The following is a 25960-nucleotide window of genomic DNA, read 5'->3' on the forward strand; positions in this document are numbered from 1 at the left end:
GTTAAACGCAATTCTCCTCACTAAAAGACTATAATTTTGTGCAGATCATTGCTCTCCCGGGATCAGAATAATCTTCCATGCAACCACATTGTCACCAAAAGCAGAAAATAAATGCTCCTAAAACCCGACAGATTTGCAACGCATTTTGGAACTACCAAGCACATTTAGAAACACAAAAAGGAGACCGAGACAACACAGTTTTTCACGCTAAAACATTTGCATTTATTAATTTTAATTAATTCTTTAATTAAAACAGAGCAAATCCACTTCTCCATTGCTGGTAAATCCCATAAAACAATGGCTTGGGTGACAAAACATAGAGATGCTGGCTGTATTTTTAATTATAGCTTGTGCAAAGCCTGCTCAGGTCCATCTCCCGACAGTCACACACCCAGTGAACATTCCTGTGCTGAGCCCCGGGTGGAAGCAGAACTTGATACCCGTGTTCCTTGGGTCTGTGTCCGTGCCACAGCTTCAGGAGCAGCTTTCCCTGACTCCAGAAGCCGGGATCCTAATGAAAATTAAATGAACCCCATCTTTTATTTATAGCCTCTTTTATTCATAGCCTCTCTCCTGTGTGGTGTGCCATCAGTGCACAACTTGGGAGAGAGAATCCAGTAGCTCTGAACTTTGCCATATTACCAAATTTCACAGAATCACAGAATCAGTTTGGTTTGAAAAGATCTCTGAGATCATCGAGTCCAACCTATGACCCAACACCACCCTATCAACCAGACCATGGTACCCCATCTGCGGACCATGGCAGAGGGACCAAAAGGAGTTTGTAGCCAGGTGGCTGTCACAGAGTCACGGAATATCCTGAGTTGGGAGGGACGCACGAGGATCATCGAGTCCAACTCCTGGCCCTGCGCAGACACACCAACAATCCCACCCTGTCCCTGAGAGCATTGCCCAAACATTCCTGGAGCTCTGTCAGCCTTGGAGCTGTGCCCACTGCCCTGGGGAGCCTGGTCAGTGCCCGACCACCCTCTGGGGGAGGAACCCTTTCCTGATATCCAGATGAAACCTCCCGTGACACAACTTCAGGGTCGGCCTCTTCTCCCAGGCAAGCAGCGACAGGAGGAGAGGACATTGTCTTAACCGCGCCAGGGGAGGTTTAGGTCGGGCATTAGGAGGAACGACCAGGCATTGGAAGGGGCTGCCCGGGGAAGCGGTGGAGTCGCCGTCCCTGGAGGCGTTTAAGGAAAGCCTGGACGTGGCGCTCAGTGCCACGGTCCGGCTGACAAGGTGGTGCAGAGGCACATGTTGGACTCGGTGACCTCAGAGGTCTTCTCCAAGCGCGCCATCCCGGCATTCCGTGACCCCCGGACACGGAGGGTTCCGCTCCCGGGTACCGCCGCGCCCCAGTGCGCAGGCGCGGAGCCCGCTGGCGGCGCAGGCGCGTCCCGGCGGCGGCCGCGCTGAGGGGCGGTCGGTGCTCGCTCCCTTCCCGCCGCGATGTCGAGCGGCCGCGCGGCCCCGGAGGAGTCGGAGGAGCCGGAGGAGGGAGCCCCGGGGCCGCGCTGCGTGTCGGCGCGGTGCTCGTGGCCCTGCGCGCCGCCGGGCGGCCTGTCCCGGGCGCTGTGCCTGCGGCGGGGCCCCGCGGACGGCGAGCCCGGGTGAGGGCGGCGGGCGGGCTGAGGGGGCGCCGGGCGGGGCCGGGCGGCGGCGGGGCTGGCGGGACAACGCGTCCGTGTGGTTTCCCCCCGCAGCGGCGAGCCCGTGGTGGTGGAGCGGCGGGAGCGCGGGCAGGAGCCCTGCGAGCTGCGGCTGGAGTGCCGGCCCGGCGCCGGGATGGCGTCCGTGGGGATCCTGAGCCAGGCCCGCAACATGGAGGTGTACGTGGGAGAGGAGTACTGCGGAACCGGCCGGGGACAGAGCCGCGGCCACCGCCGGGACACGGGGTGAGTGCGGGGCACGGCGGGGCCGGGGGCACTCACGGCCTCCAGGCAGCCTCGTGTTTTGTGCGTGTGTATCTCTGTGAGCGGCTCCTGCTGTGAAAGACCTGATGTCTTTAAAAAAAAAAAAGAGGGAATTGGGGTTGTTCAGCCTGGAAAAGAGAAGGCTTCAGGGTAACCTAGTTGTGCCTTCCAATGCCTGAAAGGAGCCTTCAAGGGAGATGAAGAGGGACTATAAAAGCATGGACTGACAGGACAAGGGGGAATGGCTTCCCACTGCCAGAACGGGTTTAGATTAGATATGAGGAAGAAATCCTTCCCTGTGAGGGTGGGGAGGCCCTGGCACAGGTTGCCCAGAGAAGCTGTGGCTGCCCCATCTCTGGAAGTGTCCAAGGCCAGTTTGGATTTGGCTTTGAACAGCCTGGGGTAGTGGAAGGTGTCCCTGCCCATGGCAGGGGAGTTGGAACTAGATGGTCTTCAAGGTCCCTTCCAACCTAAACCATTCTGTGATTTCGGGAAAGATCTCTTGTGTCTTTAATAAGTAGTCATCCCACACTTTAAAGGAAAAGAGAGAAAATTAAAGAAGGTTTTGTTTTCCCCTTTGATGCTTCCTTCCATACTTTGCTGGGGGAAATAAAGCAACGTTTCTGCTTTGTTTGTAAGTCATTACATGGCACATCTTAATTAGCTAAATAGAAACCAGAGGACTCAGAGCCTCAGGGAACGTGTGTGAATAACATAGTGAGCCTCAAAAGCTTCTCTAGGACATAGTGTATGTACACATACAAGTGATTTTTTATGTAAATGTTTTATAAGATTCATTACAAGTTGCATGTAAGCATTAAAACCTCCATTAGAAACCAAAAAACTGCTTGAAACTAGAAACTAAAACTACTATTAGAAACATTAAAACGGCATTAGAAATATGTTGGGTCAGTCTTGTTTCTTACCTAAATATTTACCAATATAGTGTATTTCTACAAATAACAGTAGTACTTTGTGTGTTGATGCCACAGCTCATTTATTTTATTTTTGTAGTGAACCTGAAGAGGTTACTTTATACCACAAGTACCATAAGTTTGAATGCCCTGCGCCCTCCTGTAGAATTAAGGTAAGGAATTAAACACAGTTGTGTTTTTCTTGGTGTTTTTAATCACTGAATTGACTAAATGGCTTTGTTCTTCATCAAGTTATTGGCTTTATACCCTTCATATAATAACTTAAAAATTTGTTAGTTGGGTACTTTGTCTTGATAGCAGAGTTCTTTTAAATTTGTATTTCAGTTTTCATGAAGACTTTATATGATACAGGTAATTTAGTCTTAGAGGAAAAAAATCATAAACCAGATAAACTGCAGATTTGTAATTAGAACTGTTAACTTAAGCTTTTGAAAATCATATGGCCACTTTACATGCTTAGAAGATCAGAGCCTGATTTATCTTTGGGGCACTCAGGCACCTCTGTTCCAGTCAGAATTTTCTGGGGAATAGTAGCAAGGAGAAATTGGCTGAATTTCCCTGGAAAAGAGTTCAGCACAGTTTTTCCCCAAGACTCAAAGGACAATGCATTGTCCCCTGTGTACAAAGAAACTGAAACTATTTTTTTCCTAACCGAAATATTTTTTTTTCTTCTTGCAATAGCTGCTCTCCTTTGGTGAGAAACAAAGAGTACTCATCAGTAAAATAATTATAGAAGTGAAAGCAGTGTCTGCAAAACTAGCAACTGATTTTCCTTCACTAGGCTCAAGCATAGATCTAGACAGAGTGCAAACTATAATGGAATCTATGGGATCTAAGTTGTCTCCAGGTGCTCAGCAGCTCATGGACATGGTCCGATGTCAGCAGAAGGTAAGTCACTGTGCTTTTCTGTAAGCATGAACAGTTCTGATCTGAGAGCTTTCCAGTTAAAGAATGTTCTAGATTGATTTAGTGAAAAAGATTTTATGTTGTTTTTTTTTAACCCATGCTTTCTGCCATTTTAATCTGCCACTCACGTGAGTGCAGTGAGTAAAGATTGTGTACTCCATTGTGCATACACCAGAGTTAATAACTCTTCATTATTATTTTCAACTTCAGTGTCACTGCTTGTCAAGGATGGTGGGCACATTCCCTGGAATGTTTGGGATGTAGGTAGATGGGCTGGTTTTGACCTTTATGGTCATTATGAGCATGTCACCTTCAACTAAAGGGAATGTGCTCTTACAGAGCATTTACTTGACTTAGATCCTGATCCTGTGGAGTGAACTGTTCCAACAGAATCCTCAATCCATCTGATGTTAAAAATATTCAATCCTGGGGACATAGTGTGGTAAAAAGCCAGTAAAGCTCTTTTCTTAGAGAATGACAAGATAATTAACACATCATGTGTGCAGGGAAAACATCTTCCTGTGCTTTTCCATGAGAATATAATTCAGAACTGCTTTTAAAATCTTTACATCACACTAGTAGAATGCTGAGTTATATCTATTGTTATTACTGTATAATTTCCAGTATATTTTACTACTTTTATTAATTGTATTATTTTTCTTCCCATCAGAACAGTTTACCTCTTGGAGACAAACTTAGTTGGATCTTGGGGAAAAATTCCAGCTTTGGAGGTGACCATGCAATAGATGGATTGCACAGTGCAGCTGTTCAGTCATCACCAAGTCACTCAGCCAGTGAACCTTTGCCTGTTAAAAATCATTTCACAAGTGAAACAGTGTATAAAGACTTGAAAATAAGTCGTGATCTGAACACAGAGGTACCTGAGAGAGGGAATACTTTTGACTCTGGAAGACTTGCTGCCCAGCAAAATGCAGTTGACTTCAGAAATGATTTGAAAGTCATGGGATCTTTGCTCGTGCAGGAACAAGGGAGTGAAACCCCAAATGTAGCCAACCCACAGGTGCTTCTTCCTTTCCTTCAAAACTTATGTAGTCAGGTGAGTCACCTCCGGCTAAAAGATGGAGAGAGGCAGCTCAGGAAAAACTCAGTGGCTAAAGAGGAAGGCATTCAGTGTGTTGGGTGAGTTAAGTTTGTGATACTTCTGAAAGTAGTAGCTTTACTGTGTTTATTGACAAGTTTAAACAAAATGAGTAATGTCAGGATTTTGTTCTCATTAACAGCAATAGTGAATCTTAGATAATGTGTTTTTGAAGGCTGTGTGGCAATGAGTGTGATTACAACTAATTTTTCTGATGGGCTGCTTGAATGTGGGAGTTTTTTTGGAAGAAATCACATCATTTGTTGTTACTAAACTGTTTGTCTTTTACCTCCATTTCACCTCTTATAATTTTTAAACAGTATGTTCCTGCATTTCCATACACATGGTTTGTCTTTCTCGTCTTTTACTACATTTTTATTTTGACTCCTACCTTCCAAATTCTTATGTCTTCCTTTTTTCACACAGTGTGACCCAACCTTTTTGCTGTACTTGGTGTGTACCTGTTCCTACTCATCTGTTGGCATTTACAGAGCAGACTTCAGAGTGCACCCACTTTGATACCTAAGGAACAATAGTGGAAACTGTGACATGTAGGAATGTTGTGTAGGAGCTGGGATTGCAATAGAGCCTGAATGTCTCCAGCTTCTGAAAGGAATGCAGTATTTTTGAAGAATGCAGTGCATTCTGCATAGTTTGGATAATTCTTGGAGCACTTCTGCTGAGAAGGACAAAGTCTGCCATGCTGACAGAATTTGAACTCTGTGTGTACTGTTGAGTTGTGTGGATTTTGTTTTGTCTCACTAAGCTCTCTATGGCATCATTGAGCCTTTGAAAAAAAAGGTTGAAGAAAAATGACTATATGCCATAAATGTTTATTAAAAAATTGCAAATAAAAACAGGGTAGGCAGGGTATTTTACTTGTGCTAAAAGCCTAATGCCTTCCACAGTTCACTGCCTAATAAATGAGATTTTACATTTAAAACAAGTTCAAGTGCCCAGATCTCTAATATGCTCCCTGTCATTAAGAAATAGGTTGTACTTACTCTTATATTTGTTCTTTTTACAGAGTGGAACAACAGCCTATTTGCTCCTATTTGGAAAAGATCATCTCAAAAAATATGGATCTGATGGAGAAAAAACTAATGGACTACATTGATCAGCAAATCCAGGCTCTTCAGGCACACATAGACAATAAAATGGTTCTCTTGATGGACTTGGTTCAGAACTCAAAGCCAAACAAAATTTCACAAGCACACTATGATTCTAATGAAGGGTTTTCCAATGGAGAGAGATGAACAGAGATGGAAGATTTCAGTGTAAATATTTTAAGGGCAATTACACTTTACAAAGCTTAGTATTTATGGATTGACAATTGTAAGGAACCTCAGTGTTGTTAACTTGCATTTTGTTACTGTAATTCTACCCACTGTTGTACACAGTTGTTAGTTCTATGAAAGATCTTAAGAATGTGTGGTTTTTTTCCTAAATATAAGAGTTTTGTATGCCCTTTGTGGCTTATTTATTTCAAGGACACATGCTGAAAGCCATATGAACAGTTCCCCAGTTTCAGTTTGAACTCTAAATAAATGGAGTTACTGCATATCTTTTTACCTGCACAGAATCAGTTTGCTTTTTTTGGAAGGTCACCCTTCACACTTCATTCTGTTTCTTGCTCTTTGATTCTGGGGTACAGGGTTTAACTTGGACTGTGTAGGGGCTTTATGGTGCAAAGACATTTTGGGAAAAAATATCAATGGGGAAGCAAGTATTGACTCAACAAGCAGCACATACATGTACAATCTGCCTAATACTTTCTTCTCCAGGAAAACTGATGTCTTTTAAGAAGACTTGCCCATCTTGATGGTTGTAACTCACAGGAGCAGATTGGGAAGGGAGTATAATTTGCTTTGAACAGACATCTTGCAGTTGTCCCTCAGCTAAACTCCTGCCAGGTGCAGTTTCAAAGTGATTTGAAAAGATAAAAAGATTTTCTTTTTTTTTTTTTTCAGAAAAAAGGATCTTAATTATCTTGTACTTTATACCTGTAAAATTTGTTTTTACGTGCTTGCTTAGAAACACCCTGAGGTAGACACATACTTTTTTTTTACTCAGATAGAGTTGACTTAAGATAGAGTACATGTAGGGAAGGGGGTTTACAATAGCAGCTCCTCAGAAGAACTTAGTGTGCATTTTACTTCAAAGGAACAAGGATTCACTGTTGTGACAAGCATTTACATTACTTACTTACTTACATTTACATTACATTACTTTTTCTCACTGCCTGCACCCAGGAATGCAACAGCAGGGAAAATGTGATTTCAGGCACGTTAAATCATCACCTCTGAGAAGCAGAGCAGCAGGGCTACGAGTGTGATGGAGTTTTGTACGAACTAAATGTGATAAGGAAACACTCTGGCTCAGGATGAGCATCCTGCAGGATGAGGACTTTGACAGTGAACCTGCTCAGCCCATGCCAAGGCTCAAGCACCAGGTAAGAGATTAGACCTTGTGGGATTTGGGCTTTTGAGAGCTGGCCAAGTGGTTCATGGAGAAGCCAAGTTTCAGAATGGCTCTACTCCCTTTTTTGAAGGGATGAAGCATAAAAGGAAAAGTTGCTGAAGAAGTGGGCTTTTTTTTTCTCTTGTATGGCACAGCCTCTGGACTCCAGGCAGCCTTATTCAGTACAGGGCAGCTCGTGATATTTGTCATATGGAAACTGAATATTGGCCTTAAATAGGCTTCTCACAGTCAGGCCAAATCCACCAGATTGTCAGCATTTAATCCTTCTCTATCTCTGAGATGACTGCTGTGCTCCTGTACAGTTTTGCAGTCAACAAGGTATTTTCCTCTATTATGAACTGAAAATTATTAATTTCCACTTCTTTCCCCACCGAGTCCCTCCAGGTAGGACAATTTAACATTAAAGTGCAGAAACACTTTCTTGGCTCAAAGTGATATAACCTGAAGACATATTGAAAGAAAAAGACTGAAGCAAATGCTTATAATGAAGTTGATTTCAATGTACAATTTTTTTATAGTTCTAATCTTCCCTAATAAAATCTGACCTATGGAAAGATTATAATAGTTTGTATGTATTGCAGAGATTATATCTCAGTATATGTACAATATTTTTTCCAAATATTTTAAAGTTTCTATTTAAGGGAAGTGCTCAGCATTACTGGTTACGAAGGGTAATTATCCTTTGGTTTATCTCTTTGTGAGCTCAGAAAGCAGAACTGTGATGTGTGCACCTGTAAGGCGGGTTAATCTTCCTTAAATGCTCAATATTTGAATTATTTGGTACAATGGGGAGAACTGGAAGAAAACTTTGAGGGAGAAACAGTCTTGATGAGAAAAAACCAGCAGCTGATCCAATTATTCTTTGAGAGAATTTATTGAAGCCTGGGCTTTTACAAATCTGCAATATGGGCCCAGAAGATGTGAAATTAAGGAACTAAATGACAGTTAAGATTAAATACCTTTAGATTTACACCTAGTGTATTGTGATATTAGAAATCAGTAGCAGATCCTGCAATGCAGTGATCACATAGAGAAGTTGATCAACGTTTTCTGGGCAGAAGGAGCATTTTTGGGGCTGTTCTTACTGGGGGACAATAACAACCTCGTCGCTGTCACTTGTGCTTCCTTTGCCTCTTGCCCTATCGCTCAGGGAGCCTTGGGGAGGAGGAGGAGGGGGTCTGTTGTCTGGGAAGGGTTGGGGAGGTTGAGAGGTTCCGTTGCTTGGGAAGGGTTGGGGAGGTTGAGATGTTCCATTGCCTGGGAGGGATGGGGGAGGTCGATGGGGTCCGTGGCCTGGGAAGGGTCGGGGAGGATGAGAGGGTCTGTGGCCTGGGAAGGGTTTGGGAGGATGAGAGGGTCTGTGGCCTGGGAAGGGTTTGGGAGGATGAGAGGTTCCATTGCTTGGGAAGGGTTGGGGAGGTTGAGAGGTTCCGTTGCCAGGGAAGGATGGGGGAGGTCGATGGGGTCTGTGGCCTGGGAAGGGTTTGGGAGGATGAGAGGGTCTGTTGTCTGGGAATGGTCGGGGAGGTTGAGGGGGTTCATTGCTTGGGAAGGGTTGAGGAGGTTGAGAGGTTTCGTTGCCTGGGATGGATCGGGGAGGTCGATGGGGTCCGTGGCCTGGGAGGGGTCGAGGAGGTTGAGAGGTTCCGTTGCTTGGGAAAGGTTGAGGAGGTTGAGAGGTTTCGTTGCCTGGGAAGGGTCGGGGAGGTCGATGGGGTCTGTGACCTGGGAAGGGTCGGGGAGGTCGATGGGGTCTGTGGCCTGGGAAGGGTCGAGGAGGTTGAGGGGGTCTGTTGTCTGGGAATGGTCGGGGAGGTTGAGAGGGTTCATTGCTTGGGAAGGGTTGAGGAGGTTGAGGGGGCTCGTTGCTTGGGAAGGGTTGGGGAGGTTGAGAGGTTTCGTTGCCTGGGATGGATCGGGGAGGTCGATGGGGTCTGTGGCCTGGGAAGGGTCGAGGAGGTTGAGGGGGTCTGTTGCTTGGGAAGGGTTGGGGAGGTTGAGAGGTTCCGTTGCCTGGGAAGGGTTGGGGAGGTCGATGGGGTCTGTGGCCTGGGAAGGGTCGGGGAGGTTGAGAGGGTCCGTTGCTTGGGAAGGGTTTGGGAGGTTGAGAGGGTTCGTTGCTTGGGAAGGGTTGAGGAGGTTGAGAGGTTCCGTTGCCTGGGAAGGATCGGGGAGGTCGGTGGTGTCCATGGCCTGGGAAGGGTCGGGGAGGATGGTGGGGTCTGTGGCCTGGGAAAGGTCGGGGAGGATGAGGGGGTCTGTTGTCTGGGAAGGGTTGGGGAGGTTGAGGGGGTCCATTGCTTGGGAAGGGTTGAGGAGGTTGAGAGGTTCCGTTGCTTGGGAAGGGTTGAGGAGGTTGAGAGGGTTCGTTGCTTGGGAAGGGTTGAGGAGGTTGAGAGGTTTCGTTGCCTGGGATGGATCGGGGAGGTCGATGGGGTCCATGGCCTGGGAAGGGTCGGGGAGGATGAGAGGGTTTGTGACCTGGGAAGGGTCGGGGAGGTCGATGGGGTCTCTGGCCTGGGAAGGGTCGGGGAGGTCGATGGGGTCTGTGGCCTGGGAAGGGTCGGGGAGGTTGAGGGGGTTCATTGCTTGGGAAGGGTTTGGGAGGTTGAGGGGGTCCGTTGCTTGGGAAGGGTTGAGGAGGTTGAGAGGTTTCGTTGCTTGGGAAGGGTTGAGGAGATTGAGCAGCTGAGACTGTCACTGTGAAAAGAGAAAATATGAAGTTAAACATTGTCCATGTTCTAAATACACTGATGACTCGTGAAAAATAGGAAACTGCTCACCACAGTTGAAGAAATAAATACCTGGTTTTTCAGCTGTTGTGGACTTGGTCGTGACTGTCAAAGAGAAAACAAAAATCACACTTCAGTAACTGTTCCTTGCAAAGCAAGGACTGTCAATGGGAAGGGCAGCAGTTTACTCCCAGGATCATGCTTGATCCTGCAATTCTGACCACTAAATCAGAGCCACACATACCTGCAGCTTCAGGTGTTGTGTTTTCTGCAGGGGTTGATTGGAGACATGAGAGAAAACAAAACAGCAGGTTAGAAACTCTTTCCCAGCACTGGAAAAGTGAGAGATACCTGAACCACAGGATTGCTGGAGGTATCACTGGAGTGGCTGGAAGATGGTGCTGCTGCCCAGGGCAGGCATTAGCAAATTGCCTGGAGCAAGAGCAGTCTCAGTGGGAGGAGAACACACCCCTGTGCAGGCTGCCTCTGCCATGGCCTCTGCAGGCTCTGACCCACCGTGTGAAAGGCCCTGGAAACCCTTCTTCCCTCCTGGACTTTTATTTGGAGAGAGAAGAGATTTGATCCATTGTAAATACTGCTTTGTCATGGTAGAGATAGTTAAGATTGTGTGTGTAATGTATTGTAATATTTATTTTGTACAGTCATTGTAATATATAACCCTTTCCCCCCATTTTGAGTCTCATGTGGTGTCTGGAAAACTCATCTCACATTGGGCTGAGATGGGGGGGGGGGGAGATTTGGACTTGAGAATTGGATTTTGGGGCTCTCAAACCATGACAGGATGTTTGCTAACCAACAGTTTGGGTTTAATGAGACGAATTTCTAACACCCCGTGCCCACAGGAGTGCTGTGGTCTGTGCTGCCACCTCGGTGGGCATTGAACCTGCCCGTTCCCATGGGAAGCACATCCCAGTTTGTGCAGCAATGGGGATGCAGCTCTGGGAAGTGCTGGAAGGCTGGCTTTCTTGGAGTGGGATGATCAAGTGCAGATCTGAGTTTATATTGGTGCAGTGTGTCTGCCCCATTGGTTTCCCCTTCTCTGGTGCTTCCATCAGTGCCAGTATTTCTGCTTTCCCTTTCCCTCCTTTGCTGTGCAGGGAAGCCAAGGGAGAGACAATTGGGATCATCACTGATTCCAGTGGCTAAACCCATGAGATTGCACACAGGGAGACAGTCCATACAGGATCAGAGCATGGGTAGACAACTAAACATGTAAGCCAGAGTAACACTGTGTTACTCACAAGTGGTAATGTCTGCTGGAGCAGCAGTAGGAGAGACTGTTGCTATGAGAAAGAAAGGATGAAATTAAATATTGTTTGTATGTTAAATGTGTATTTTTCTCCTGACACCCACAGCATGTAAAGCATAGTAATGATAAGTTACTCACGAGTGGTAGTGTCTGCTGGTGCAGCAGTAGGAGAGGCTGTTGCTGTCAGAAAGAAAAAATGAAATTAAATTTTACATGCATTTTAAATGGATTTTTTTTCCACCAAGTCCCACAGTATATAAGCCAGAGTAATGTTGCATTACTTAAAACAGAAAGAAAAGGTGAAATTAAATATTGTCTGCATTTTAAGAACTACTTTTGCTCTGAGACCTGTAGCATGTAAGTCAGAGTAACACTGTATTACTTACAAGCAACAGCATCTGTGGGTGCAGCCGTGGGAGGGACTGTTGCTGTGAGGAAGAAAAGGTGAAATTAAATTTTATCTGCATATTAAATGTATATTTTTTCCCTGAGACTCATTGCATGTAAGCCACAGTAATGCTATTTTACTTACGAGTGGTAACTTCTGCTGGTACAGCAGTAGTAGAGGGTATTTCTGTGAGAAAGAAAAGATAAAATTAAATATTTTGTGCACTTTAAATGTATATTTTTGCCATGAGACATGTGGCATATAAGACAGAATAACACTGCAGGACTTACCAAGAGTAGTGTCTGCTGGTGCTGCACTAGAAGAGAGTGTTGCTGTTGGAAAGAAAAGGTGAAATTAAATATTGCCTGCACGTGTGATAACACCAGTTATTATGTTTTTGCGTGTGCCCAGCCCCCTGTGAGAGCACTGCTCCGGGGAGGACACCACACTGACCAGTGCTTCACAAAATATATCAACTGTGGAAGCTCTGCAAGACCCGTGCAGGGAGAACTCACCAGCTGGAGTGGGCTGTGTCGGGGCCGGGGTGGAAGCAGGTGGCTCTAGGGAAAAAAACAGGAAAGTGAATTTCTAGTTTTACTACAGAGAATGCTTGATAGAGACTTTCAGTTACTATGTGAAAAACAAGGAAGCAGTAGGGACGTAGAACAACCCATTCCTCTCTGGGAGCATCATCACCAAGAGGGATAAGGTGGCAAACCCTGTTTCAAATGTCAGGTGGTAATGGTTGCAGTCACCTTGCAGGGGAAATCTTTAATTTTTTTAGGTGTGGTATATACCCACCAAGGAGGCACATCTGCTTGAGTTGTCTGTTGACTTCACTTGAGGCCTTTACAAACCTAACCCTACTAGAAATTTGTTTTCATTTTTTCCCCAGGATAAGTTATAAAGCAGCATTTTTGGGGCCAGTTCTCATCCACAACCTGTTGCAGCCAGTTGTGTCACACCTCCCTCATCCCAGGTTCCCAGGGTGCCTGCCACGTGGATGAGCTTTGTCCATGGACCACAACTTGCCATGATTCTGACCACACAGAGGCTCTGGTGACACGAGTTCTCCAACTGCTCGTGTGTTTCCAGTCAGAATACAGAACTGCTGGAAAACTGGGGATGGATTTGGAAAAAATCCTAAAGGAAGTTACTAAAAATAATTCCCACTAACTACAAGAAAAGGGAATTTGATTGACTAGTCATAGTTTATAATTTATGGGAAATAGGGGTAGGAGGACTAGATATACCAGTGATGATGTAAAATTATAAATCAGATAGCAATGCATAAAGCAGACAAGTAACAGAGTAGGAAATGTCATCAGATAAGATTGACAACTATATTCCAGGTAGCCAAAGGATTTGAGAATTAAAATAAAAAATTAAAATGCAAAGCTGTGTGAATAAACTGCATGAGTCAACAAAAAGAAAAAATGTGGTAAACCCCAGCAATTCTCACAGGGCTTGGCTTCATGCCCGAAATGAGTCCACTGGTGCAAACAAGTTGTGCATAAAAATCTTAGCAGCAGGCACGCTTAAATTGCTTAGTAGGCAAAAGCTTATGAGGGAACATAGAATATTCTGAGTTGGAAAGGACTCAGAAGGATCATTGAAATACAACTCCTGGTGCTGCCCAGGACACCACGACAATCCCACCACATGCCTGAGACCATTGTCCAAACTCTTCTTGAGCTCTGTCAGCCTTGGTGCTGTGCCCAGTTCCCTGGGGAGCCTGTTCAGTGCCCAGCCACCCTCTGGGGGAAGAACCTTGTCCTAATATCTAGCACAGAAGTGCCAGTGTACCTGCACAGATGACACTGGCATCCTCTTTGTGCTGGCATTTATGGACACCGATCCCTGCGTGGGAGCAATCCAACAGGTTCTCTTCGTCCCCTCTGCACTGCACATCATCGAGGAGAATGCTCCCGGAGCCCGGGCCAAACTGGGCTTCAGACAGAGCCAGCAGGGCTTCTCCACATCCCAGGCTCCTGCACACCACCTGGGCATCCTGCAGATCCCAGGAATCATCACAGACCGTTCCCCAGCTCCCGTTGTAGTAGAGTTCCACGCGGCCGGAGCACTGGTCACCTCCTGTCAGCCGCAGGGACAGAGCAGGGGGAAGTGCTGTGGAGAAAGAGCCCGTGCTGTGTCTCAGCAGTGTGTTCCCAAGGTGGTGGCACAGCTGCTCTCAGGCCAAGGGTCACCCCAGAGGAGGCAGCAGCAGGCAGCCCACACCCTGGTTCCTCCCTGGAATTTCAGTGCTGCTCTAGGAGAGTTATTATAAATTCTCAAACCCAGCGGGCACTGACAGGGTCCTCTCCCAGTGTGCTGATCTCTGGGGAAAATGCTCCTCTCTGGTGCAGCCAGTCACCTTTCCCCACTATGTGGATCAAAGGGAAGCTGTCCCACCTTTTCTTTACCATCATCCACACCACAGTGCTGCCAAAAGGACAAATACCCAACCTTTACCTGGGATACTGTGCAATCCAAGGGATATAGTTTGAGGCTTTTTTTTTTCCATCCTTTAAATAATGCCTAGTTCAGCCTCTTTCCCCATCCTTGCTGACCCTCTGGCATAACAGATGGCTGGCACAGCACCATTTCCCCAGAACAGTGGCAGAGCTATTTCTTCAGACCACACTCATTTCTGAGAGCTGGGTTCTTACAGAATACTCCACACATTTATCTCCCTTGCAGAGGGAAAGGCTTTTAGAAACCTGAAGTTCCAAATTAGTTTTATGGGCCTGGAGTGTATTTTTCTTTCAGAGAAAGAAATCAGAGACACTGCCAACAACATAATTGAGTTCCTCCTAGTTTGTGGCCATCATAAACTGCACCAAGTATACACACCTGTCTTACTCCTTGGTGGGTCAGTAATTACGAGGTTTTCATTTTGGGATGTTTTGCTGTCACCTGGCAGCCATTTGTAACCAACTAATGCACATCCATTCTGGATGAGGGCCATGTTTCCTGGGACTCTTTGTCCTTAACTCCTTTTTGCTGACCATGATCAAAGCTCCTTCCATCTGAGTACCATGCTAAGCATTTAATTCTGCAAGGGTTGGCTGTGAAGAACTGCCAGCAGCAGCGTGCTTGGCCCACTTCCTGAGATCTAGTCTAAACTTCCACAAGAATGCCAAACACAAGTTCAGGGAGAAAAACAGATAATTGAAACAAATGCTAATTAACCTGTTGATCCAGGCACTGGGTATTTACCAAAGATGGTGAAAGGTGTTAAACAGAAAGTGTAAGACTACTTTAAGACTAAATTAGCTATGTAAAACCAGGTGGGAATAGGGGGAAAGAGGCAGATTAAAAATTCTCTATTCAGATTCAGATCTTGACTTGAATTACAGGCAGAAATGAATTTGAAATGAATTCAGCTCATATTTAGAATGTCTTTATGGGAAGAAAGCATCTTTCCTATAAAAATTCATAAGTAAATGAAGTATTTAATTAATCTGAAATATGATCATCAATCTGAAATTTTCATGGGCACTTTTTTTCAGAAAATAAAGGACTGATTAGGTTGCAGTCTCAAGAATCTTTAGTGTGTTGTTGTGGGATGTCTGTAGACAGCTGAACTGCAACTTTTCACTTTTGGCAAATTAATAAAGGAAAACAACTGATATATTTGTATCTTTTCAAAATCAATTCTTTGTGATTAGTTAAGCATAGAACTTAATCAAAGGAATCAGTGAACAATTAATTTTCCTGAGATTTTACCACAGTTTACCTGCAATATGTACAAGTGAAAATAATGAGGTTATTAATTAGAGCTATAGAGGAACCTTTTTTTCCCTTTAACCACTAAACAACATCCCTGTTACACACTGTATGCATAAATAAGATTAAATTGTTTGCTCAAATACTGGGTTAAGTAGATGGAGGCAAAAAACTTAATGGTTACAAGCACAGAGTTCCATGGTAATTCTTATGAAACCACATTTACACCATGCATTTGGTTCCTTAAGCCTTGATGATAGTCAACAGATCACTCCTTTTAGAAATTCACTTTAAACTTCTGAAAGGCAAGCAAATAAACTTTGAGGGACCACATTAGTTTCTCAGTTTCACTGGTGTATGCAAAGAATTGCAAACTTTTTCATTCAGCTAGAGTAGATTCAAGGCAAGCAGCAAAATCTGATCAAAGTTTTGTAAAATAGTCTTTAAGCAGGAAAGTTTTTGTTTCTATCCTTTTGAAAGGGAAATGACTGGCAGAAAAAAAGGCAGAAAAAGAGCGACTGATATTTCTCTGCTGAGCTGAAGATTTGCCTGTTAATTTGTGAGGCAACATTTGCAGAAATTAGGGTGGGTGGATCCTAAATCTTGGACATGAAGATATTGTTTAAAATAAGGTTGGTGGAGCAGTTGGTAAATCTGTCTTACACTCTCTGGCACTGAGTCACAACTCTGAGCTTCTGACAGCAGAGGTAAGGCTGTAGGAGACAAGCAGTGTTAAAAAAAAAAGGTTTTAAAGAGAGAAACTATCAGTTGCCTTGGTAATTGTTTATCATGTTATGCAGCATCTTGGACTAGCAGATGGTTTGGGTGCTAAACAGGAGGCCACAGCTCCCAGACTGTAATAATCTCCTCAGCCCATGCCACTGAAACTGGAAAGGCACAGAGAGAATGGCAGAAGGAAAGGTGAGATCTGTGCACTCTCTGGAGGACAAGATGAGAATTCCAAATGATCTTCATAAACCCAATAGATGTCAAAAATCAGCAAGATGAAAGCCAATAAAGACAGGTGGAACAGGCAGCTCGTTGGAAAGAGAAAACTGATGCACAGTGGCAAAGTCATCCTTTCAGGAGGCACAGAAGGGCCATGGAAAAGCTGGAAGTCAGTGGTGTTACACTACAGTCAGCCAGTGCAGGCTCAGTCTTGCTCTCACATGGACCTGCTTATTGTCACTGGTACTAAACAGACCTCAGCTGCTCTGTCAGGGATTGTGTGTTTAAGAAACATAGAGATAATGGGGACAGCTTGGATGAATGATTCAAGAATAAAAGAGGCTTGAAAAAAATGGAAACTTTAAAGAGCTGAATTTAGTTTATGTGGAAAGGGTCTGTCACTATTCTGAAGAGGGCTCTGAAGAGCGTGGCCACCAGTTTCTCTGCTTCCCAGAGAGCCAAAAGAGCAACTGTAGGCACTGCAGAAAATGCCCATCAATAAAAGAACATTGAATATAATGTCCAGTGCATTTTTTTTGCTGTGTGTTTTAAAAGTATCTGTCAAGTTCAGAGGCAAAGTACAGGGTCACCTCTCTGGGGGAGGTTTGCATAGGGGTTTAAAGGTATGAATGCTATCAATTTTTGCTTCATTAGAACAGGAGGTAAGACAGCATGTGGGGGGACAGGAAGGTGCCAGCTCAGCTGATGGCTGATGCAAAATGGCCCTGTCTGATGAAATTCTGGTTTTAAGATTTTTTTTTTTAATGCCTAAGAAGTTATTTCATAGATTTGTTAAAGCAGCTCTTTCATTAAAAACTGGCAAAGTGTATTATGAAATAGGTGCCAGAATAAGAGCTGCCCCCACAAAGAGAATGAGGAAAGGTGGGACCATCCAGCACTATCAGCACCGAGGAAGGGCTGGACCCAAGCTCTGGATTTTCCCATCCCAAGCTGATTTTCCCCCTGGTGGGCACCACTAAGAGGTGCTGAGGAGGAGCATGAGAATGGGACAAGAAGACAAGGTATGCCCAGGATTGTCTCTTTGGCACCTGCTGGCAGGTCGGGGACTTTCTGAGCCCCAAATGTGCCTTGCACAGTGGTGAGGACAGAGATATTTTTGCTCCTGAAGCACAGAGGTTGTACCTGGCTGTTCCTTACCTTCAGTCACTGTAGTTGGTGGTGCTGGAGTTGTTGTTGCTGCAGCTCGGGCTTGAGCTCGGACAGCTTCCACCAAAGCCTTTATTCCTGTGACAAAATAACCTCTTGAGGTTTTGAAGAAAAAACCAGTAGGAACAATGAGCAATAATGACCATCATCATAGATATGAACCAGAATTAAATTTGGATTAAAGTATCTGGGTTTACCCTCTTGCTAAAGAAAAGTGTGAAGTCTCTATCGCCACACAACACCACAATGAACAAATGTGTAAAAGTTGGATTTTGAAACCTCTTAGCTACTGGAGAATAAAGCACTATGTTCTTAGCCCCCTTTATTAAACTTCATTGCATACTTTTCCCATGGAGTATGGCTTTTCCTTAGCTTACTTGGGCTCCAAGTGGCAGCTCTTGCCACTCTGACTTTGGGTTCAGCAGCTGTGCTTTGGGCTCCTGGTGTAGATGCTGCCTCAGCCTCTTCATTTGCTGCAGTGGATGCAAAGGAGGAATTCGGGGATGCTGAAGTGACTGTGAAAGTATTGAGGAAATACGTTATTGGAGAAAAAACATCAACCAGTGACAGAAACTGGAGCTGATGATTGCTGATGTGATTTTGATTATGTCCTTGAAGGAAAAGTGACTTGGATTGTAGCTTCTAAAATCTGGTAATTTGAGTCAAAACTTCTAGTAAATATTTACTCAAGTGAGGTGGTATTTTGTTAATGTTGACTATAAGCTGAATTTTTCTTCTCTGAGAAAATTAATTAGCAGTTGACTGATTTTAATCTTTATACAGTTATTTTAATCCCACCAATGTAATCTATTTTGAACAAATTCAAGCACTATTGTTATCAGATTTTATGGCACAGCAACTGTGGAAAGGATTTCTGGAGCTGAGGTACTGCCTTCTGTAGGAGGGGCAGTTGAAAAGTTTGATCCTGGAGTATTTTCAGAGGCTGTGAGAAAAAGGAAGAGACATGGAAACGAGGGGAAAGAGCACGCAGGTAAGGCTGAATGACTGAAATCAGCTCCTGATGAATTTAATTGCCTTCAGGCTTTCTGGACAAGGGAGCCTGTGTATTACTTGTCTTTCACGTCCACTGACATGTCAGAAATGTTCATGTTAATGCTTTGCATTTCAGGCATCAAAATAGTTTCAGGCTTCTTTCACCAAGAGTGAGAAAAGGAAAAAGAGAGTGAGAAGCAAAAATAAAAGTGACTGTTTTAACTTGGCAGTAACACTGACTGATATATAATGTCCCAACACTGCAAACAGGGTATGTTTTGTCAGCTTGAGGGGATTTGATAAGAAAGCCCAAGTCTGGAGGCTTATGGATTGTTTAGAACCCAGACAGGTAATGTTACAAATCGTGAGCAATGTAGACTGAGTGGCTTTTCCCCCGAGTCATGTTTTATAAAGAAATAAAAATTAAAAAAAAATATTTCCTTCAGATTCCATGGTTCAAACTGTGCAACATCCATCTTCCCTCGGGGCAGGCTCTACATGCAGCACTCACAGCTCCCGCCAGGGTGGTGGAAGCCTGCCCATGCTGCCAGAAATCCAGAAAGTTCTTGGACAAACATTACCTGAACTGAGAGATGCTGATTTTGCAACTCTTGGTGTCTCCACTTGTGTCTCCTCCTAAACAAAACTTATAACCACGTTTTCCTAACATGCTGCAGGTTGCAGAAATGCGCTTTACCTGTCTGCTGGGTAGTTGGGATTTCTGATGTCTGTCTTTCCTCTGTGATGGTGGGGGAAGGAAGGAAGGCAGCTGTGCTAGCAGGGGGGGCTGGAAGGATGAGAAATTAAATGGTTGTAAGCAGCAATTAAAAGCAAACGAGTGATTTGAAGAGCTTGTGACTTGCTTCAGGTCTCAGGCTTGATAAAAAACTGATCTAGTGGGTGACATTCCCACCCATGGCTGGGGATTGAAACTAAATGATCTTTAAAGCCCCTTCCAACTCAAACCATTCCATGATTATCAGTCTGCTAAATAACTCATCTCCCAGCTGAGGAACAATGACTGCAAATGCCTGGCTGTGCTCCTTAACATTTCTGGAGTTTTTATGAATCTTGGACGCACATAATTACAATGATCTGGACAGTTTTGCTTTGTAAATGTGTAAGTGTATTATTTATACCTACAAGCTCAGAGGTATAAATAAGTGCATATACCCTTGCTATGTCTTGACAGCCAATATTTGTCAAGTGAAGGTGTTGTAAGGGGGTTGTTCCTTCACAAAGACATTTTATTTATTCTGATATGAATATTTACAGATTTACATCTTAATTCAGCTGAACCCCCCCAAATTAACAGAATATTTGTTCTAAATAGCACTTGTTAAATGGCTGTCCTTACCTTCATGAGTTGTGGCTGGGGTTTCAGGAGGGGATGTGGCAATATCCTCTATGACAGCAGTGGATGCAGAAGACACAGCTGAGAGCAGTTGAGGAAATACAGAGAGTAGAGATTGGCAGGAATTAGGAGTGAACACATGAATGGAAATCCTGATGAAGGTAAGTAGATTTGGGCTTTGCAGGACAGTGAGTCATTGCACAGCCTTTTATTTTTGATGAAAAAAAAGACTTTCACCTTCAGCTAATATTTAATAATAAAGGTAGTTGATACTTGTGTTGTTTCTGTTTGCATTCCTTCCCTACTAGAGGGGCTGTACTCATTTGGAAAGATGCAAAGATGATGTTGGCCATTGGCTCTTCCAAGGCTAATTACACACAGTGCTAGTCAATATTTTTACTATATTCCCAATGCATTCCTCCTGCCTCCTCTAAACAAATTGCACACATTGCTCAAAATTTCCACACATGACATTTGCAGTTTGCTTTTTAACCTTACCTTTGTCAGCAGAAGTTGGGGGTTCTGTGGTAGATGTCACAACAGGGCTCTCTGTGGCAAGTGTTGATGTAGAAATGGAAGTTTGGGCCTTTGTTGATGGTGCTGGAAATGAGAGGAAATAACTTATTAGAGGGATAAAAGAACAGTCATGAGAACTGAGACACTGGTGAAACAATTTAAATATCAGGTTTTGTGCAGCACTGGGTTAATGCACCAGACCTTCACTTTGGTAAATTGAGATTTCTGTCAATTAGTGGCAGTTCTAAATGAGCTTCAGAGATATTTGGCAGTGGTGCCATCAGTGCAGAAATGGCTGTGGAAAAGTATGCAGCAACAGCTCAGTGTTACTACAATGTGCTTTTGTGGGTTAAAGCCTTAAGGATGAATGATTTTGGGAACCATTTTTTCATTTCTGTGTTACATATAATAAACCATATAACTATGATTCTATTATTCTATATGATAGAAAACTGCATTTTAGCACCTGATCTTCTGTGTCTGTGCTGTGTAAGAGCATAATTAAATCAACAATTAAACCCCCCAGGAAACACAAGTAGAGTCTGTACTTTAGGATTTCATTTAGGAAATGATTATTTTAGGAACAGGTAAAAAAAAAGGAGTCAGAAACTTAGACCTGAAGTGTTAAGACTTGTGTTTTCCCTAGTTATTAGTAGATAAATGGCAAATACAGTTCGTATTAGAAATGTAAAGAACAGAAATAATGCTGCAGTAGGTGAATAAATAGTAATTTGAAGCAATAACTGGTAATTCAGACAACGTGCCTTTCCAGAAAACTGTCTTCTAAGGAGGTGTAATCACATGATTTTTTTGAGTTAAAAATTAGTCTGTGAAGAGCTGGTGGGCTCATGTCTCAAAAGCCTTGCCTTACCTGAGGGTGCAACCGTGGAGTGTGCCGCATCTGTGAACATGAAAAAAAGCAAAAATTTACTTTAGTGTGCAGTTATTTATAGTGCCTCAAACTAGGTTGCTCCTAATGATACAATCTTTGATTTTGATTGTATCTACAGCTAGAGTTGCTTTTATTTCCAACCAGACACGCCTGGTTCACACCTGGATGTGCCTCTTCTTTCTCTTAACTGTTTGCCTTTCTTTTCTTGGGAATGGGCTGTAATCAGATGTTGACTAAAGTGGTCCTGAAGTACTTGCTTTTCACCATTTTCATACTCAGTCCTGGTACGTTGTCCGGGACATCCTTCTTTTCCTCGATCACACATTTCAGCCCTACTCTGATTCCCAAGCTCTACTCTGATGTTTCGTGCATTTATGGTCAACAGGAAAGTCCAAAGGGGTTTTTAGGAGTGCATAACTCATTTATTTACCTGAACAGATGACGCCAACTTCCTCGTTGCGGTTACAGTTGTGTCTGCCCCAGCCGGCGTGCTTGCAGTCCCAAAGGTGAGCTTCCGTCCCTTTGCACCGCACGTCATCCAGCAGGATGCGTTTCCTACTGGGGCCAAAGTAGGAACGGCCCAGGACAGAGACAGGTTCACCACAGTTGAGTTGTCTGCACACAACCTTGGCGGCGTTCATGTTGAAATAATCGTCGCAGACCGTGCCCCACTTGAGGCCATGGAAGACTTCCACCCTCCCGGCGCAGCGGTCCCCTCCGGATGCCAGTCGCAGGTGTCCTGGCCGTGGGACAGAAGCAAAAATTGGCAGGTAAATCTCAGTGTGTTTGTTTTGTGCCTGTTTATTCTTGTTTCTAACCGTGCATCCCCGTGGCTCTGCTGCGTGCAGGGCCTGCCTCGGTGGGTAACCAGCTCACCCAGGGAGCTCTGCGGGTCTGCCCAGTGTGTTCACGCTCAGGAGCACATCTCACCCTCTTACCTTTGGGTTTAAACCAGTCTGAAACTTTGTCCCATAGTGATTCATCATCTCCAGATGGTGGGATCCTCTCTGTGCCACTTGCTGTGGTAGAGAAGAAAACATATTGGCATTGTAGTAGTGCACCACAATTCCGTGTGTGTTTTATCTTTTGCTGTGAGATGGTGCCTGTTATGTGTTGATACAGTTACAGAATGATGTAAGTTGGAAAAGGCCTCTAAGCTCACTCAGTCCAACCTTTGACTGATCATTACCTTGTCAACTAGATGAGAGCTATGAGTGCCCTGTCCAGTCATTCCCTGGGCACCTCCAGGGATGGTGACTCCACCACCTCCCTGGGCAGCCCATTCAATGCTTGACAAACCTTTCTGTGAAAAAATTCCTCCTGTTACATCCAGTAAGTGCTGGCACGTGGTGTGTTTTCAAGGCAATCCTGTGGTTGAATGAGATGCTTTGAGCTTGAACACTAAGAAAAAATATTGCCAATCCCTTAGGAAAAGGTGGAGATGAGTTTGTTCCCTCATTCATGGCTCACTGGAAGAGGGCTGTAGAAAATCTTATTTCATGACAGCACAAAGAGCAAAGGGATCTGACCCCAGAAATCCTCATATAGCTTTACCCCCAGTGAAGACATGGGCTTCAGGGAGCTGAGCTCTGCCAAATTTCACTGGGGCAGCAGGAAAGGTTCCTTGCCATATATGATTGCTGAAGGAGCAGGGCAGGCTGTGGACCATTTGTCTGTGCAGAATGTGACACTTGATTTCTCTGGCAGCACATTATAGCTTAAATCTCTGCAAATGCCTGCTCAGGTCTGCATGTGAAACCCAGATTTGTCTAACTCTGCAGTGAAGAATATACTATATAATACAGTATATTATAGAACAAAATGTATGTTTGATTAAACCAGCCCATGGCATCATGGTTCAGATGCCAGAGGATGAAATGGTCTTCCAAAAGGGGATACAAACCTGTGGTCTGATTCGATAATCAGACATGTATTTGATAATCTGTAGTCTTAGTCACATAAATACCTTAGAAACCCTAATAGTATCCATGAAAGGAAAAAGGATTTAGGCTGCCAGGGGCCAGAGCAGTGTTTTCAAATAGCAGCTTTTAAAAATAATTGGCATGCTCTGAAAACCTGTGCCTGATTCATTCATTAAAATCAGGGGAAATTTCACTTGGGGATTTTTTTTACTTCCTTTTCAAATTGGCATTTGATCTCCAGACACTCACTTTCACAGATTTTTAATTCTAGTGATACTAATGTCTTAGGTTTGCAAGACAGGATCCCAAGGGGTTTTTCCAGTCAAAATTAATCCAGTCTACATAAAGTCAAATCAAAGAGAAAAAAGAACCTATGGAATAAGGACCAAGATCATATTATTGCTGAAGTGTTGGGATTTGATCACATTCTTGAAATGCATCATTGTACTCTCTGATGCTGACCTTCCCTCTGGGCTGTCTTTGCTCTTGTTTTTTGAATTATTCAATATAGCCAACATTTAATCCACACTCTATGAAATTACCTCTTTTTGTAAGGAATTGGCAAGACTTTTTTCTTGGTGCTCATGCTGATAATTAAAGCTCAAAGTGTCTCATTTAAACTAGCAAGATTATAGGGGAGGTTTGGGATTGTTGTTTGAAGTTTGAAGGAAGATGTCACTGCAGTAGTCTATATTTCCAGCTGGGTCTGGCAGACTGCTCTGTGTCTCTTTTTCTCTCTTTCTCTACATTTGAAAATGTACAGTGTACAACATTTTTAATTAAAACTAGGATATTAGAAGGTGAGTGATTAGGGAACAACTTCCACAAACTATTCTTATCACAGCAAAGAGACAAAGAAATATTCTTCATCCTTCTTCAGTCCATCACCTTCACAGGTTATATTTTTAAGTATGTTATCTTAATATATTATCATACATGTTGTATATAATATATTATGTATATAATATATTATGCATATAATATATATAATGTGTTATATTTTGTATTTTAAAATACATGTATTTTTGAATATAAGCTACGTATTTGGACTGAATCTTTTAATGGGAAGTCAAATTAAACCATGAATTCTATGGTGCACAGCTCACCAGCAATATTCTGGGAGAATCTTTGCCACACTTCCCAGCAAGCCAGTCTGTATTAGTAAATGATTCTGCCTGTAACATCCCCCTGCAAGCATGAAAAAATTGTAAAGGCAGTACCTGGTCCAGAGAGAAGAGTGGTGCTTAGCAGGAGCAGCCAGGTGAGACGCACCTGAAGGTCCATCCTGGCTGTGGTGGTCTGGTCTAACCCGGCACAGCCTCCCAATTTATACTGAATGGGCTCTGGTCTGCATCAAAGGTGTGTGTTGTGCAACTTGATCTCTCCTCCTGACCTTCCAGATCGATGCCAAGGAAGCGATTTACTGGGTATTTTCGTTTCACAGGGTACACCCAGACACCCGGATGAGGGGATCCACATCACGGAGCTGTTCCAGACTGGCTGTGGAGACCTTCCCAAACACTCCCTGGGCACCTCTGTGGCCCTGTGTTGATCATGTGGTTGTTCCAGGAAGCTGTGATTTACTTTTGGAGGTTAGGCTGTTTGGTAAGGACTCTCATGCTACCCATTAAGACAGTTTTCAGTTTACAACCATACTAAACCAGATTAAATTGGTGAAAGAATTGTGCCAAAGGATTAGCACCCTAAAAATGTCAGGAAAGTCTCAAACAAATTCTCTTTGTCTGCCACAAATCACCCCTGTAAGAAGCAGTTTCTATGTTTTTTTCTTACTTTTCTGATTCCTCTTTAACCCGGGAGTGGATCCCTTCATTGTGATTCAGATCTGCACTTTTCTCCTTGCCACTTGCAGCCCCCAGACCAATAAAACAGGTGCAAGACATATTGGCCGAGGTAAGGCTGGGTAAGAATAACCACAGCAACCAAAGAAAATGGAACAAGACAGGGCTAGAAGTTGCTATCAACACATTTTTCACTAGTAGCAGGGTTTTATGCTGCTGTCAAGGGATATGTGATCAAAAGATATGAGGCAAAATATACTGTAATGCCATTATAAATACAAATGAATAAAGGACTAGGAGAATGCATGAAATAAAGTCATCATGGAGAAGAAATACACACTAGGTCACCTGGATATACTTTGCCAGCTGTTTTCATGGCATCTTTTCAGATTAGGTGACTTGCATGGAAGAAGAGAATCCTACCTGGGAAGGCCATCCAATTTAGCTGGATAAGACTGTCCTCTATCAAAGCCCTGGATGCAGTAGGATCCCTCCAGCCACAGTCTTCTCCCTGGCATGAAGTGGTGGTGTCAGCACCACCATGGCCTCTGATACCCCAGAGGATGCCTCCAGCTCTGCCTCACTCTGTACTGTCAGGGAGGAGATGAGTCTCATCTAGAGTAAAAAAACAAAGCTAAATTTTCTCATCTGAATCAAAAGTGAACATCAATTCTTTCTTTCCATGAATGCTTTTCTTAAACTCCCACTTCTCTGCGTGTACATTGCTTGAATTCAGCATAATTTCCTGAAGTGACTCAGTGGGTTTATGGTAGATCTTTATCAACATATTTCTCTCCATGTAGCTCTAAGCTGGGCTGGAAAATTATGGTGGGTAGTAATTTCCTTTGAATAATATTCTCCCTAGGAAGGATAGATTCCTGTGGAAAGAGCTGTGTCTGTCTGCTGA

General features: G+C 43.9%; 2 protein-coding genes across 2 annotated transcripts; one reads left to right on the top strand and one right to left on the bottom strand.

The window, feature by feature from the left end:
• Window positions 1-1437: 1437 nt before the first annotated feature.
• Window positions 1438-6433, top strand: C8H10orf88 (chromosome 8 C10orf88 homolog). The gene is made up of 6 exons (XM_064663600.1): window positions 1438-1619; window positions 1713-1904; window positions 2937-3009; window positions 3539-3745; window positions 4434-4903; window positions 5890-6433. The coding sequence occupies exons 1-6, from the start codon at window positions 1459-1461 to the stop codon at window positions 6116-6118; spliced, it is 1332 nt and encodes a 443-aa protein (XP_064519670.1). The 5' UTR covers window positions 1438-1458; the 3' UTR covers window positions 6119-6433.
• Window positions 6434-18422: 11989 nt separating this feature from the next.
• LOC135418472 (soluble scavenger receptor cysteine-rich domain-containing protein SSC5D-like) lies at window positions 18423-24538 on the bottom strand. The gene is made up of 8 exons (XM_064663859.1): window positions 24475-24538; window positions 22271-22351; window positions 21763-22071; window positions 21312-21341; window positions 20423-20524; window positions 19928-20005; window positions 19268-19357; window positions 18423-18520 (listed from the first exon to the last, which is right to left on the bottom strand). Exons 1-8 carry the CDS (start codon window positions 24536-24538, stop codon window positions 18423-18425), a joined length of 852 nt encoding a protein of 283 aa, XP_064519929.1.
• Window positions 24539-25960: the final 1422 nt, after the last annotated feature.

The sequence above is a fragment of the Pseudopipra pipra genome, chromosome 8 (genome assembly GCF_036250125.1).
Source record: "Pseudopipra pipra isolate bDixPip1 chromosome 8, bDixPip1.hap1, whole genome shotgun sequence".
Taxonomy (NCBI): domain Eukaryota; kingdom Metazoa; phylum Chordata; class Aves; order Passeriformes; family Pipridae; genus Pseudopipra; species Pseudopipra pipra.

Excerpts from the sequence above, each read along its gene's own strand:
- C8H10orf88 (XM_064663600.1), top strand. The coding sequence starts at position 1,459 with ATGTCGAGCGGCCGCGCGGCCCCGGAGGAGTCGGAGGAGCCGGAGGAG. Across the intron at positions 3,010-3,538 it reads CGCCCTCCTGTAGAATTAAG|CTGCTCTCCTTTGGTGAGAA; the intron begins GTAAGGAATTAA and ends TTCTTGCAATAG. Across the intron at positions 4,904-5,889 it reads GAAGGCATTCAGTGTGTTGG|AGTGGAACAACAGCCTATTT; the intron begins GTGAGTTAAGTT and ends TTCTTTTTACAG.
- LOC135418472 (XM_064663859.1), bottom strand. The coding sequence starts at position 24,538 with ATGGACCTTCAGGTGCGTCTCACCTGGCTGCTCCTGCTAAGCACCACT. Across the intron at positions 22,352-24,474 it reads CACTCTTCTCTCTGGACCAG|CAAGTGGCACAGAGAGGATC; the intron begins GTACTGCCTTTA and ends TCTCTACCACAG. Across the intron at positions 22,072-22,270 it reads AGACTGGTTTAAACCCAAAG|GACACCTGCGACTGGCATCC; the intron begins GTAAGAGGGTGA and ends TCCCACGGCCAG.